Below are 15,949 nucleotides of genomic sequence, written 5' to 3' on the forward strand. Positions count from 1 at the left end.
AATACAGGGCTTAGCTCGGGGGAACTCCATTTCTCCCATTTTCTCTCAAGTCAGTGGTATTAAATCATCACCTGGCTGAGTGAAAAGTCCAGAAACAGCAGAATTCCCATTTTGTGTGTATTCCTTCTAAATTGCTTCAAGCTTACTATCTGAAGGTCTGGTGGTGCCCTCCTCTCCACACATTAGTTAAATACTATCATTTCATACAGAGTCAAAAATGAAAAAATGAATCACTCAGAAAACAATTAATAATAATAAACATCATCATCATTAACATGTAGCCTCATTTTTCCCACCCACAGGTTGGGTTAGGTTGGGTCCAAAGAGCAATGAAAAAGAAAAAAACATGATGATGGGGGAATTAATCAACAGTGTGCCCTATGAAACAGACCACTCATTCTCTCACCACTGAAGCTCCCGCAATCCTGACTCCAGCTCCATAAAAAGTATGAGAGATTCATAGTGCTACCAACAAGGACATTACACTAACTGTCATGCCAAATGGTTTCTTGGTAACCATAAAACCTATCCCTGGAATAAGGGAAAGATGACTAATCCCCCACAGTCCGTGCAAGCCTGACAGTTAAGAGGGAGAGGATGGCCAGGAGTAGTGTCACCCCACCCTCTACTCTTACCCACTGGCAGTTTTGCAGATACAGATGATGATGATGATGGTTTTACAGATACAGATGATGATGATGATGACGATGACAATGACGATGTTGACGATGATGATGATGTGATGATGATGATGATGATGACGATGACAATGATGATGATGATCTATCAATCTATCTATATACCTAGGCTGCTTCCCGCAAAGAAAGGGAGGTAACCGAGACAGGACAACACAATCCCAATTTACTCATCCACACACACACATTGGTAATAAATAATAACAACAACAGTAATAATAATAATAATAATAATAATAATAATAATAATACTGTAATAATAATGAAATTATAATAATAATAATAATTTTCATTCATTCATTCATCATCCAATCCTACGATGCCCCATGAGGAGCGCAGGAGCCCAGGGCTAGGCAAGTTGGTCTTGGCATTTAAGATGAGAGTGACCAGCCTCACTTATCCCTGAGTGGCATTACATGAGCAATAAACCCCAACCACCCATTGGATATAAACCTACATGGGCTCAATCCGACTGGAGTGCCGTAATTACCCACTAAACCACCAGGCACCATAATTTGGTTATATGGTTACCACCCAGCATAGTAAACAATTTCCTGGTATACAGGAAACCATTTGGCTTGTCACTCAGGGTAGAGTCACCCACAGGCAGAAGGAAGAGGAAAGAATGAAGGAAAGAATAACAGAAGTGGAAGTGTAAAGTCACCTGTAGGCAGAAGGATGAGGAAAGAATGAAGGAAAGAAAGACAGAAGAGGATGGAAGGAAAGAAGGATGGAGGAGAGGAAAGGGCAGACACCCAGGAGCTGCACTTCATTGAGTGAGTGGATGGTGAGTGCTCCCACCTAATAATAATAATAATAATAATAATAATAATAATAATAATAATAATAATAGTAATAATAATGATAATAATAATAATAATCTGGCCTTTTGTTTCTCAAAAGCGCCAGTTCTTCCTTTTGGGAATTCACTAGCGCTCAACACACATACTTGTATATTATTTTTACAGTTACAAGAAATGTAACAATTCTTGTATATAATACAAGCTATATCATATACACATGAAAGTGGCAATAATTACACCCTATAATCATCCGTCATAGTACCTCTCTCCAGGTCATAGCATTTTGAAAAAAGAAAGGCTTTCGACTGTCTCTTAAAAGATTCAACAGAAGAGAGTTGTCTTATGACAATGGCAATCTGTTGACAATGGCAATCTGTTATATAATCTAGGGGCTCTATATGCAAAAGAACGATCAGAGAAAGATGACTGGTGAATGGCTCCTGGCTCATCAAGATGCAAGGAATCATCTTCACTGCGTAACATCACACCCGGGCGTGCCGATGGAAGTTTTAACAATTCAGCAAGATACTTCGGTTCACCAAACTTAGGAACCTTGAATGTAATAAGACACAGTTTAAATTCAATTCTAGCCTTTACTGGTAACCAATGCAACTCAATCAGAAACGGGGTAGTTGAGGTTCTCGGGGGGAGACCAAAGATAAGCCTTGCCGCCCTGTTCAACACAGACTAAACTTTTGTTAGTATATTATTTGGAAGACCAACCCACAGTGAATTACAATAATCAACACGAGACAAGACCACTGCATGGACCAATGTTAAGACACACCGTCTATTCAGGAATTTTCTCACAGAGTACAGATTTCTGATATGCAAGTTACACCCTCTTACAACCTGATTAATATGTTCTTTGTAATTTAACTTAGAATTAATATAAACACCCAGATTTCGAACAGAACTGACTGGATGCAGCTGTGACAAGCCAATGTTCAAAGCCAGGGCATTGTCAGTGTCATCACCCCTTCTGTTTCCTCTGATGATGATGATCTCAGTTTTACCATCATTCAGCTTAAGTTTCCTTTTAGCCATCCAAATCTTAATATCAGACATTAGAGATTCAAACTTTGTCTTAGTATCGTTGATATCTGACATCTTAACCTAGAGCTGGGTGTCATCAGCATAAAAATGATAGGACACATCATGAGCATCAAGTAGAGACGATAAACTACTTGTGTAGATAGTAAATAGATTTGGACCCAAAACTGATCCTTGAGGGACTACAAATAGAAGGGGAGCAGAATCAGAGCTAGTGTAATCAACAACCACTCTCTGAGATCTGTCCGACAGATACGACTTAAGGAGCAAAAGGGCACTATCACGAACGCCATAAAAATACAGATCATCCAACAATAGTTTATGATCTACTGTATCAAAAGCTGCAGACAGATCCAACAGAACTAGGAGAGAGGACATTCCACTACAAGTGTTTGCCACCAAGTCACTCTGAATCCTTGTCAGTGCAGTTTCAGTTGAATGGTATTTTCTGTATGCCAACAGCCATACCACGTTGAGTACACTGCTTCCCGTCCGATCAGCGAAGTCAAGCAACGTTGGGTCTGGTTAGTACTTGGATGGGTGACCGCCTGGGAACACCAGATGCTGTTGGCATCCCTACGTGTCAAGTGGGGTTGGTGGAGGATTAGTGCCCCTCCCTGTAAAACAATTAACTCTAAGCCCTTGGCCACCCCGGTTGGGATACATGGCGTCTGGCAATGAATGAATAAATGAAAATGATTGAACAACAGGAACAACTCTGTTGTGTTCCAGTCGTGGTAAGAGTTGATCGAGTATGGCCCACTCAATAATCTTGGATAAAAAAGACAGGTTAGAGATGGGACGATAATTTGTCATGCTCTCGACAACAAGGCCAGGTTTCTTAATTAGGGGCCTAAGCAAAGCACGTTTCTCAGACTGCACAAAATTACTTTCTAAGAAGCATCTATTTATTATGTTGCAGATAAAGTCTGCAGCGTGCTCATACACGTCAGGCAGTTGTGACATGCTACACGGATCGAGTGAGAAAAATGTTTTATTAAGTTCTCTGATGTAACATTTGACTTTGTTTACATCCAGAGGATGAAATATTGAAAGCAAATGATCCCCGGTGCACCGTGGCTGGAAGTCAACTGAGTACGCTTCACTAGGAGAACTGCTGTCTAAATCACTTCTTATGCGAGATATCTTACTTGTAAAAAATGAAGCAAAATCAGAAGCCAACTGGGCATCAGATACAGAAGTTGGTTTAACAATTACATTCCTCCGACCAACCAAATTGTTCACAACTGCAGACAGTTTTTTTTTTATCACCACCACATGAATCAACTTTATTTTGATAATATCTAGCCTTTTGGGCTTTTACAGTGTGAACGACTGCTCTTCTCGCAAAAACATAACGCAAACAAGTTACTTCGCTCCATTACAAGCGCCACTCACGTTCTGCCCTTCTACGCTGTCTACGCAAAGAATTGATGGATGGACCATACCACGGAGAATTATCACGTACAGTGATTGTTTTTACTACTTCAGGACAATAATGGTCAAAAATTGACCTGAGCTCGTTGTTGTAAATATCAACCAATTCACCAGAAGAAAGACTTGAAGAATCGATGGAGTTTAAACGTTGATCAATTTCAAAACACATCAACTAGCGGTCAACATTGTTGTAATTTCTGAACCTGATGACCTTTACATATGAAGGGGATTTCGGGACATCAAAACTAAGAGTGATCAGAGCATGATCAGAGATGAGGGGGTCAAATGAGTCAACCTCCACATCTGATATGCACCTGCAACCAACAGGGGACAAGATCAAGTCAAGGACATGTCCTGAGACACGAGTTGGGTTCTCAACTCAAGGAATTCTGAAGAAAATGGTTTTGACTCTGGACTGTCAACCCAATAATTGAAATCACCACAAACAAGAAGTCCTCCAGGTTTAAGAGAAAATCTTTCAAGAAACTGCCCAAACTCCTCCATAAAACCTCGATCTCTGCCCGGATGACCTGGTCGATAGACAATTGCAATTCTAATGGTATTCTGATGGAAATTTATTAATACTTCCATAAATTCAAATGAAGATGGGGTCAGGTCTGAGTCAATGAGAGAAACATTTGCAAGTGCTGCCAAGTAGTTGAGTGCTACGCCTCCTTCCGGATAGTCAGCAGCAGGCCTGGGAATACTAATAACAGAATGTGCCTTAGGCAATGCATTACGAATAATATCGATATCAGACTCATACAACCAGGTTTCAGTCAAGCACAAAATGTCAAGCTCGTGCTGATTTAGAGTTTCATTAATATAGTCTTCATTAATATAGTCTATCTTATTACGGATAGAACGAATATTTAAAAGACCCATCCTTAACTGGTTCAAGAGGGACGTAGTCAGTTTTTTGAATGGTCAAAATTGGTGTTTTCATTCAATCTATTCCTATGAGAAATCATAATTGGACATTCTCTACTTGATGCAAAATGGGCAACTGACTGTGACTTTGAATTAGCATCTTGATGTCGTAAAGAGGAGCAGTTGATGCATTTGGGAGAATTTCTGTTACTACAGTCCTTAGATTTACAGGCTCCAGCACAAAAGACGCACTTAGGTCCATCACTTTTCCTAGAACATCTCTCAAATGTATGACCAAAGCCTTGACAGTGATGACACTGTGTAACCCAGAATCTATCGAAAGCGCAGCATCTTGTAAGATCCACATAGATGTAATTGCCCTGTTCTACAATGGAGGATCTCACCTCTGGCGACATCCTCAAGACAGCAGTTTTGGTGTCATTCCTTGTCCTTGTGAAGAGAAGGTTTAGGGTACAACCTTGATCAATGAGCATCTTAATTTTATTGTTTTTTCTCAGAATATTTGGGATGATGTCAGAGTCATCCAAGGAAGAGGAAAGGCCTGTCACAGTAATTTTAGGCAACATTTTCTTTGGCTCTGATATGCAAAAAGTGCCCTCACAGCCAAAATGATCAGTCAGCACCTCTGTTGCTTCACCCTTGGCCTAAGCTGATGGAAACTTCATTACTAGCTCACCAGCCTTGGTCTTAAGGCAGCTATCAACCGGTACCGAGTTAAGTATGCCTCTGATGTCTTCTGGTCCTATCTGATTTGTCAGGGCACCAGCGCCACTCTCTGGTTTCACAATCAGTACATGCTGACTATGAATGGCTTTTTTCTGGCCACGAGCACTGATCTCAATCACGTCCCCAGGCAGATCCTTCCCTCCCCCCACGAGAGACCCGCGAACAGCATCCGCAAATGACTTGGCCTGATCTTGCGTGACCGCCATGGGTGATGAGACCTTGGTCTCTAGTGCCTCCAGTCTATTTGGAACCTCTCTAATTGCCTGAAAGATTGGCCCAATAACTTTATCTTCAAACTCCTTCTTGGAACTACTTCCTCAACCAGCCAAGACCTCGCCTGCTGGTGCAACACACTGGCTACACAGCCAGCGAAAGCCCAGCTGGTGGCTCTTCTTCATGAATGGATAGTCGCCTGCATCCAGATTTTCACAAGCTATATGAATCCACTCACTGCAGTAGGCGCACTTCAGTGCTTGTGCACTTTTTGCTACAGACCTACTGCAGCGAGGGCACTGGTGGTGTTTACTCATGGTAAGGGAGAACAAAAAAACAAAACAAAATGACAACAACAGCAAAATGTATATACAATACTACCCGGGATAAACCCAGGTAGCGCCGCCTCCGTTTGTGTCACCCTAATTTAGGAGAAAAAAAGAAAACCGAAAGAAAAACAAAAACAAAAAACAGAAATGGAAAAAAAAAACAAAAAAAAAACAGGGTGTCTGCGAGGTCACCACGAGCAGGTGAGGTACGACTTGACTACCCTTCAAGGAAAGGTAACCCAAACCGAGGTGCCGCAAAAGTGCCGAGATGGCATTGAAACTTTTCCCAATTCGAGCTTTATAGCAGCGGCAAATACGTCACTTAGGCAAGACCTCATTGGTTACGATACTGCCACTGCGCAAATAATAATAATACAGTAATCCCTCCACTATCCGATGTAATAGAGCCAAAGGTATGTCCAGAAAGTGGTCCCATCCGGAAAATGGGCCTCTGACTGCTGGACTGGTACTTAGGATCCTAACCCAGCCTAACTTTGAAAGCCACCTAAATAACGCCCTGCTGGACATGCATAGCACTTATTTAAACCTATTAAAGACCCTATTAACACCAATAATGGTCATAAGGCATGAAATAAATGAAAAGACACCAGAGAATGAGGAATTAGAAGTATGGAAAATACTTAAGCCTAGCAGTGTATAGGGTACTGTACTTACAGCACGTCTGTGGCCGCCTCCTTGAACTCTCTAAGGCTCTGGTAGTTGTGAAAATGCTCTTGAAGCACGTACAGTAATCCAGTGTTCTCCTACACTTAATTCTTTGCACTGTGAGTTATAATTGTTTAACACTGCACATTCTTCTTAACTGAACCAAGCCAGTTTCAACCGCAACTTTGCACTCCACACTCACTCCACACTTAATCCTTTGCACTCTAAATTCTAATTTCTTAACACTGCACAACACTGTAAATTCCCATGTGGTCTAGTGGCGAGGTATTGCAGTTTATTCACTGTTCATTCATTAAAAATGAGCACGTGCAACATCCATTACGATGGATGTCTTCCCTGAACGAAGGTTAGACAGTAACTGGGGACAGGGTTGCCAGATCTGAACTCGGCCATATTACCAAACTCCTCAATTTTCATTACCAAACTTAACTTTTCATTACCACATTCTTAAAGGAAGCATTTATTCTTCACTAATTATATGTACACTGGAAATAATCGCTCTCCTTATTATCAGCAGCATGTTTATTTTTGCACTATGTATGCTAGCAGATTAATCAAAGAAAGCAGACAGTCCACCACCTCCATTCTCTATATCTTTATACTGTACATGTGAAAAATATGTTTGGAAAGGGATCATGCTGATTCACTAAAAAACAAACTTTTCAGTATCAAACTGGCCCACATTTGGTAATGAAAAATACCAAATGGCAACTGTGACTGGGGAGGGGGGAAGGGGAAGGAAGGAAGGGATGAAGGGGCCCTGGTGTAAACAGCTGTTTGGCATGGCGTGGTGCCTTGCAGCAATTTCAAATTACAGGTGGGAAAAAAATTCGGATTTTGGGAGGGATTTTTTTTTTTTTTTTTTTTTTTTTTTTGGGGGGGTGTCTGAAGGACCAGGCCCACAATGTCCGGTAAGTGGGGAGTCCAGAAAGTGGGCGTCCGGAAACTACAGGGATTACTGTAATAATAATAATCATCATCATCATCATCATCATCATCATCATCATCATCATCATCATCATCATTTGGATCTCCTTTCCCACCCTAGGGCAGGATGAGGAGTCACAATAATAACAATAATAGTATTAATATTAATAATAAAGTGATAATTATAGATTAATATTAACAAATTGTATTCACCTACACTGGTAAAACTAACCAGAGCAAAGAAACTGGCCAGGGTTTCTGGAAGATTGTACTCTTGTGGTCGGAAGATTGGGGATGGGTCACACTCATAGCGGAAGCTGTCCTCATGTTCGCTGTACTCAACTGGGCAAACGAAGAATGGGTACTGGCACATCACATATGATAGCTGAAATAAAAACAATCATTAGCCAAGTGAATCAAATGACCAATTACTGAAAAACACAATCAATAACCCCTCTAATCAGACATATGTAACACCAGAAAAACAATCATTATCCACATGAATCAAATGACCAATTACTGAAAAACACAATCAGTACCCCTCTGAATCACAAAAGATTTGGTTAACTGTGTCTGACTGCTAAAAATACAGCCATTAAACCCTTGAATCAAATGACAAATTTTACTGGTTAATTACATCAGTCGAAAAACAGTTGTTAACTCCATGATGCAGGCAACAAAGTTAACTGCTTAATTATGAGAGCTGAAAATGACTATTATCAAGCAGTTGAGCCAAATGACAAATTTTACTTGTTAATATTATGACAGCTGAAAATGACAAGCATCATGCAGTTGAACCAGATGGCAAATTTTACTTGTGAACATTAACCATCATCATCATCCAGACCTCCTTTCCCACCCTTGGGCAAGGTGAGGAGTAGCAATGTCCAGAGAGCCCAAATCTGCCCAGTCCAATGGGCCATGATTCCATTTGCTCACCATTCAAGCCCCCGGAATCCTGGCTCAATCTAATATGCCAAAAACATTCACAATGTTCTGTAGCTTTACATAAACATATCCAACAGAGTCAATCCGGACACTGTCACGTTAAAAAGGGGTGCTATATCCCTGATCATGCACTTCTCCTCACAATATTCATCAAGCCAGCTCGATCTCTTGTCAGTTCCCTAGCCTCACCGACTTCCAAACCTCTCTTCCTCACACACTCATCCACCATATCCCTCCACCTTCTCCTACCTCGCCTCCTCCCTCCTTCACATTCGCTCAGATATATTTTTATCACCATACTGTTGTTATGCATTCTCTCCATATGACCATACCATCTCAGTACACTCTCTTTGATTCTGATGTCCACAGACTTCCTCACTCCATATTTTTCACAAATCACATTATTTTGTATCCTATCCACACTCTGTACTCCACATACATTCCTCAGCAGTCCCATCTCCAATGCCCTCACTCTTGACTTTTCATTTTCATGTTACACCATAGTCTCACATCCATATGTTAAAGTTGGCACTAACACTCCTTCATGTAAGCTTCATGCAGCTGCAACACTCAAGCCTCTGTTTTTTATCAAGGCCTTCACTACACCAGCTTTTTTCCCTCCTTGTGTCACTCTACTTTCCACTTCTTTTGCACATTTTCCTCTCTTTTCTATCATGTCACTCTACTTTTCCACTTCTTTTGCACATTTTCCTCTCTTTTCTATCACTGTACCCAGGTATTTGAACTCTCTCACCAATTCCAGTCTCTCTCCATTCACTGTAACATTGCACTGGGACTCACCTTCTCTCTCAATAACCATCACTTTACTCTTTTCTACATTTACTCTCAAGGCATGACGCTCACAGACATCAACAAAACTCTGCACTAGTCTACCAAGTTTCTGTCCGGTAGTAGTAGTAGTAGTAGTAGTTGTTCCCAAGGAAGTCCGGCCGAACAGCCCCGAGTCCCTATGGAAAGCCAAGACCGAGACCGAGCTTGACTTTCCCACAGAGCTCTCAAGGAGTGTATGTTGTGTTGTTGGCACAGGTGATTGTATGCAATGTAGTCTTCCATAATGTGCTTAATATTGTGAGGTGCTGTGTTGCATCCTGGACAGGCATCGGCGACAGAGTCATCCAGCCTCTTTTGATAACTCAGAGGGCTGGATGATGTCCACATCTCAGACTGGCCAGGTGGACCCTGTCCTCCCGAGGGAGATAGGATTCAGAAGGGTGGATATCAGGAGGTCGTGCATGCAGCTGTGTGTCGTCTTTAAGTGATTGAATGGAACAGCGAGTGATTTGAGTATGGATATGCTTCTGGACACTTGTCTGAGGCGGGCGAGGGGAAAGAGATGGCAGTACAGTACTGTATTTGTGTATGATATTGTGTGCTGGGTGTTCTTTTGATGTTCCTTGGTGTGTGTGGATGTGCTGTCATGTAGTGTAGTGGATGGTGTGGGTTTGTGGAGACTGTGGCAAGAATTTGGGTGCCTCTCATGTCTAGATGATCCTTGACTTTGAGGACTTTGGTTTCTTGGTGTTGGTGGTCTGTGATGTAGTAGCTATGGAGCCTGTGATTACTTTTAAGGCCTTGTTCTGTATGGTCTGTAGAGTGTTGTAGTGTTTTAGTGAGGTCTGTAGAGTGTTGTAGTGTTTAGTGAGGACAGAAGTCCAAGCAAGGCTTGCAAAAATTCATCACAGAAAGTATATATTGTTTGCATACTGTGGTGGTGGTTTCTTTGTTGTGTCCAAATGTTGTATGGGCAAGTGACCTCAAGGCACTGAGTCTTGGTGTTCTATCTATCTATCTATTGCCAGACGCCTCAATCCCGTTTGGGGTGGCCACAAACAAATTGCCTCCAAGTCGCCCTGTCCCCCACCATTTCACTGCCCTGCTCCCAACTCACACCCCCCTCTTTCATATACCTCTCCACCCCATCCCTCCATCTCATCCTCGGCCTCCCCCTCCCTCTTCCCCCCTCCACCTCACTCACATACACTCTCTTCGTCAATCTTTCACCCTCCACCCTCTCCATATGGCCAAACCACCTCAGTGCGTTCCTCATAACACTTCCTATCACATCCACATCCACACCACAACGCTCCTTTATATCCTCATTCGTCAGCCTGTCTCTCCATGTGACTCCACAGGCTCCTCTTAAATAATTCATTTCCACTGCTCTCACTCTTGACTTGTGTCCTTCCAACAACGTCCAAGCTTCACTTCCGTACGTTAGAGTTGGTATCACAATATCGTCATGTAGTAACTTTTTCCCTTCCACGCTCACTTCCCTGTTTCTTATCACTGCTTTCAAAGAACCAGCAACCTTTCTTCCCTGCTGTACCCATTCAAGCACTTCACCCTCCAAACTTCCATCCTTACTCATCACACTACCCAAGTACTTAAACGTACTCACATTTTCCAATTTCTCACCATCCAACCTCACTGTACATTCACTGACTTCACCTCTCTCAGAGACCATCACTTTACTCTTCCCTACATTCACCTTTAGATTCCGTTTCTTACACACTCTCCCAAACTCATCCACCAAGCCTTGCAGCTCCCCTTCGTCTTCACTCAACAACACAGTATCATCTGCAAACAACAGTACAGGGAGTTTCCAAACACTATCCTCTCTCACCAGGGCCACTCCAACATCCACTACCCTACCTTGTACCTCTTTTATTACCCCATCCATGTACAGATTGAACAACCATGGAGACATGGCACATCTCTGTTTCAACCCAACTTTCAAAGAGAAAAATTCACTTAGTTCACCATTCACACGCACTGCAGCCTTCGCACCATCGTACATACTCTTCACAGCATTCAACAACTTCCCATCTACTCCATATATTCTTAACACTTTCCACAATCCTTGTCTTTCCACCCTGTCATATGCTTTCTCCAAATCCATGAAAGCTGCATACAACTTCTTTCCCTTCTCTAGAAACTTTTCCACTAAAGATCTAAGAATAAATGTCTGATCGACACAACCTCTTCTCTTCCTAAAGCCTCCCTGTTCTTCTCCAACTAATTTCTCTGTTCTTTCTCTAACTCTGTCAGTAAGTTTTGGTGTTAATTTATCTTTAATGTTTGTGATGTGTTGTTTAAATGACATCGATGTATTGCATGTTTCACCAAGGATTTGTGTGTGTGTGTGTGTGTGTGTGTGTGTGTGTGTGTGTGTGTGTGTGTGTGTGTGTGTGTGTGTGTGTGTGTGTGTGTTGTTTATGGTGAGGTGTGGAATGTGACTGAGTTTTGCTGTCCAGTTTGCGGAAATGGTCACTGTAGATTTGGTTGGGGCTATTTTGAGCCTATTTGTGGTCAACCATTCACGTAGTGTGTTGAGGTATGGTTGGAGGATGTGTGCGGCTGTGTTTGCATTTTGGTGTGTATATGCAAGTGTTGTGTCGTCTGCATAGGGAGCTATGTGTATTTGTGGTGTGTGGGGTGTGGGTTAGTCATGCATGTAAAGCATAGAGAAGGGGACAAAACAGATCCTTGAGGGATGCCATTTGTGAAGTTTCTGATGTTCGAAGACTGACCGACAAATGTTACATGAGCACATCTGCCTGCAACACAGTTTGCCAGCCATATTTTTTGTGTTATTGTGCATGTTTGTGCTGAATATTTTGTTTGTGAGGCTGTGGTGGAGGATGGCATCAAAAGCTTTGCTAATGTGTAATGTTACTAGGAGTGTTCTGTGTGGTGGCCTGGCTAAATTCATGCCATCAAAAACTCCCTGTGTAAGGTCTGTAAGGAGAGTGTTTGTGGAGTGTAGTGGCCTAAAACCATGCTGTGATGGGCTAGGGGGGTGTGAGGTGTAACTAGTTGTAATACCAGTCATTCAATGACTTTGGAGGGGGTGCAGAGAAGTGTGATGGTGCAGTGTGAGGAAGGTAACATGGGGTCTTTGTTGGGTTTGGGGATAGTGATGATAGTGCCATGCTTCCAGATGTTGGGTATTATGTTGTATGAGTAGCTGTAGTGTGATATGTTGGTGAGTGCTTGCATGCCTTGTGGTCCATGGTTTAAGGCGTATGTTGCTTATGTTGTACGGCCCACAGGCAGATGAGTGCATGTGGTTGCTAACGATGTGCTTTGTCTGGTGGTAAGCGAGAGGCGCGAAGTCTGGGTCTGTGGGGAACTGTCTCTTGCATCGGATGACACATTGGTCATCGCAATGGGGGTTTAGGTGGCTGACATGGAAAAGTGACTGATAAGAGCATTTGCTTGTTGTTTGTTTGAAGGTATGGTGTCTGTTATTGTGATGGCAATGTGTGATTGTGCAGTGCTGCTATTGGAGAGAGTGATGCTGTTCAGTGTTTTGTGGAGTTTGCTGGTGTTTGTTTTGTGATCAAGTGTTTGGAGATAATTATTCCAATATAGTGTTTGCTGTTCTGATATTATAGTGTTTATTTGAGTGTTGAATTCTTGTATTTGTTGTATGGTATGACTTGGGTGTTGGGGAGTGTCATAGTGTGTTTCGTTGACTGATGAGGCCTTGAATTTCTGGTGTGAAGTTGGGGTTGTGTCTCTTTCTGGTGTGAAGTTGGGGTTGTGTCTCTTTCTGTTGCCTCTAGGGATATGTGTTTTGTCTGCATTTTGAATAACTGTACTGAAAGTGTGCAGAGCGGTGTTGATGTTTGTGATGGATGTACTGTTTAATGTTTCAAAGTGTTGTTCTGTTTCAGTTGTGAAGGCCTCCCAATTGGTTCTCTTATAATTTGTGTATGTGTGTCTGTGGCCAGCTGGGGTGATTCTGGTTTGGGTAGTGATGATAACTGGGATGTAGTCAGACTCAAGGGTTTTGACCACTCTCCAGGATGTTGTGGGGGAGAGGTTCGAGGAGCAAAAATTGATGTCTGGGGATGATGTGAAAAAGAGAGCTTGGTGTGGGATATGGGCATCTTGATGGAGATTAATAAGTATGAAAAGACTATCTCTGTGTCAGGGTTGTTGACATGCCAGGCCGATGCCTCGGCGTTGAAATCACCACCCAGGATAATGCTGGGTATGTTACTGATGTGGTGTATTTCTGGAGAGTAACTGTGTGGTGCTGTGGGGGACGACTAGGGGGGAATGTATATATTGGTGATTGTTATGTGTGATTTGTTACCAGTGTGTATTTCAATTGATTGTATTTCTGTTGAGGTGTCATGTGGGGGGAGAAGTGACTTTGTGTGTGCACTAGTGCCTGAAAAGTTGATGGATTTGTGTACCAGAGTGATGAGTCCATCATCAATGCCGTCGACCAAGTCTTGTCTCATGGTGATGAAATTATGAAATGCAGGTGTTTTTTGTGTTCTGCGTAGGTCTTGTTCTTCTAAGATGGCAATGTGTATGTTCTGCTGTTTGATGTATTGTGTGAGTTCTTGTTTTTTGGTGTTTATGCCATCTATTCCTGTTCAGTACTTGCAAGTAGTACTGCATCATTACATCAGCATACAACAAATTTGAGATATTCCATCCATCACTATTCATTACCAACAACCATCCCCCTCTCCATTACTTGTGTTTTTACAAGTTAATATTATGCAAGCTAAAAGTACAATCACTAAATCCTTGAATAAAAATGACAAAATTTAATGGCTAATTACATCAGCTGAAGAATACAATCATTAACCACTTGAATTCAAACAATTTTACATGGTTCTTTATGATACATGACAATCATCAAATCCTTAAATGAAATGATAAAATCTATTGGCTCTTGCTCTCTCCAGATGATTTGTAATCACATTAGGATAAACTTCTCAAACTATGAAAGTCAAATAAACTCATTCATTAAAAATCAGAGATGTGTTTCAAAGTATCAACTTCTTACATAATACGAAAATATTAACTGAAGAAACTAGCAAACTAGCTTACATGTATCAAAAGAGCTTCATTATCTTTCTATCCTTTCATGAAATATCAAAAAGGCAACTAGAAATAAGAACTTACTGCATTTTACTGGTTATTTCTTGCAATATCCAGATGACTTTAACCTGGCAGGACAGACTTCAAACTGGAGAGATCACATACCTGGTACTGTATGACTTTCATTTCCCCCTGAACTTTAAGGGATGTTCCCCAATCTGAAGAAAATCATCTGGAGACAACTTTAAAAATGCAGGGGGGGGGGGAGTAAATGTAAAAGTTTTCTACTTCAACATCCACTGTTCTGCCAACCATCATTTACAAATCTCATCCCTAATTTTGCTTGAAAATATGACTTTAAAAACTAGCACCCTCACCATCATGCCCATGAAGACTGTAGAGATGCCGCCACCAATAAATCCTTCCCAGGTCTTCTTTGGGCTGAGTTGGATGAGGGGAGTTTTGCCAAAGAAGAAGCCAAACATATAGGCCATAACATCATTGATGACGATCATGGAGACTGGTACAATGAACCAGATCATGCCATGGAAGATGTTAATAATGATGAGGTAGCTCTGTGTCACCACAATCAACAGTGCCACATGAGTCCAGGCAAACAGTGAGAATTGACGCATGTAGTAGCGCTTCTTGAGGGAGAGTACAAACCATACAAACCCAACAATATACATGAAGAATGAAGTGAAGCGATGGTATGCAATCAGCCACCGCATAAAGTCCTGCAAATATAAAACACTGCTGTAAAAACTAATAATGAGTGGTTCGTTTGCACTTCTTCGTATCTAACTACTACTGTGAATCAGTGCAAAAGTATTAGCACAGAGGAAAATCTGCAGGTATATTCAGCATCTTTCGAAATGTATGCACAGATTAAATGAAAAAAAATAAAGCTTGTACACAACAGGAGCAAATATAAGAAAAGCATTCAAAAATACATTACTAGACGGTGATTTAAGTACCAAATTGCAGTAGTTACAGCTTGCCCCTCCCTGTAAAACAATTAACTCTAAGCCTTGGCCACCCCGATTGGGATACATGGCGTCTGGCAATGAATGAATGAATGATATATACGCACACAGCAAAACCTCAATATAGTGAACTTCAATAAACCAGAATTCACTTTTATTGGAATCAAGGAGCTACAAGACTAAATTCTTATTCATCATCATCATCCGGACCTTCTTTCCCACCCTAGGACAGGGTGAGGAGTAGCAATGTCCAGGCAGCCCAAATTTGCCCAATCCAATGGGCTACGCTTCCATTCACTCATCATTCAAGCCACCGGAATCCTGGATCTATCTGATACCCCCAACACATTCACCATATTCTGTAGCTTCACTTAAACGTATCTGAT

The 15,949-nt window shown here is 41.7% G+C and overlaps 1 protein-coding gene and 1 non-coding gene across 2 annotated transcripts in view; one reads left to right on the plus strand and one right to left on the minus strand.

Annotated features, from left to right (window-relative positions):
- The window catches only part of Cds (CDP-diacylglycerol synthase), a 104,248-nt gene that overhangs the window by 24,670 nt on the left and 63,629 nt on the right, over positions 1 to 15,949 (minus strand). The window contains exons 5-6 of the mRNA XM_080279020.1: positions 14,955 to 15,314; positions 7,994 to 8,146 (exon numbers count right to left, since the gene is read on the minus strand). Of these exons, the coding sequence (XP_080135146.1) occupies positions 7,994 to 8,146; positions 14,955 to 15,314 (513 nt within the window). The remainder of the gene's footprint in view (positions 1 to 7,993; positions 8,147 to 14,954; positions 15,315 to 15,949) is intronic.
- On the plus strand, positions 3,006 to 3,124 carry LOC145408306 (5S ribosomal RNA). The gene has a single exon (XR_013898897.1). It is a non-coding gene; the product is annotated as a 5S ribosomal RNA (ribosomal RNA).

This window comes from Coenobita brevimanus, chromosome 76, assembly GCF_032717465.1.
Source record: "Coenobita brevimanus isolate Jiangsu-jjx chromosome 76, ASM3271746v2, whole genome shotgun sequence".
Classification (NCBI taxonomy): domain Eukaryota; kingdom Metazoa; phylum Arthropoda; class Malacostraca; order Decapoda; family Coenobitidae; genus Coenobita; species Coenobita brevimanus.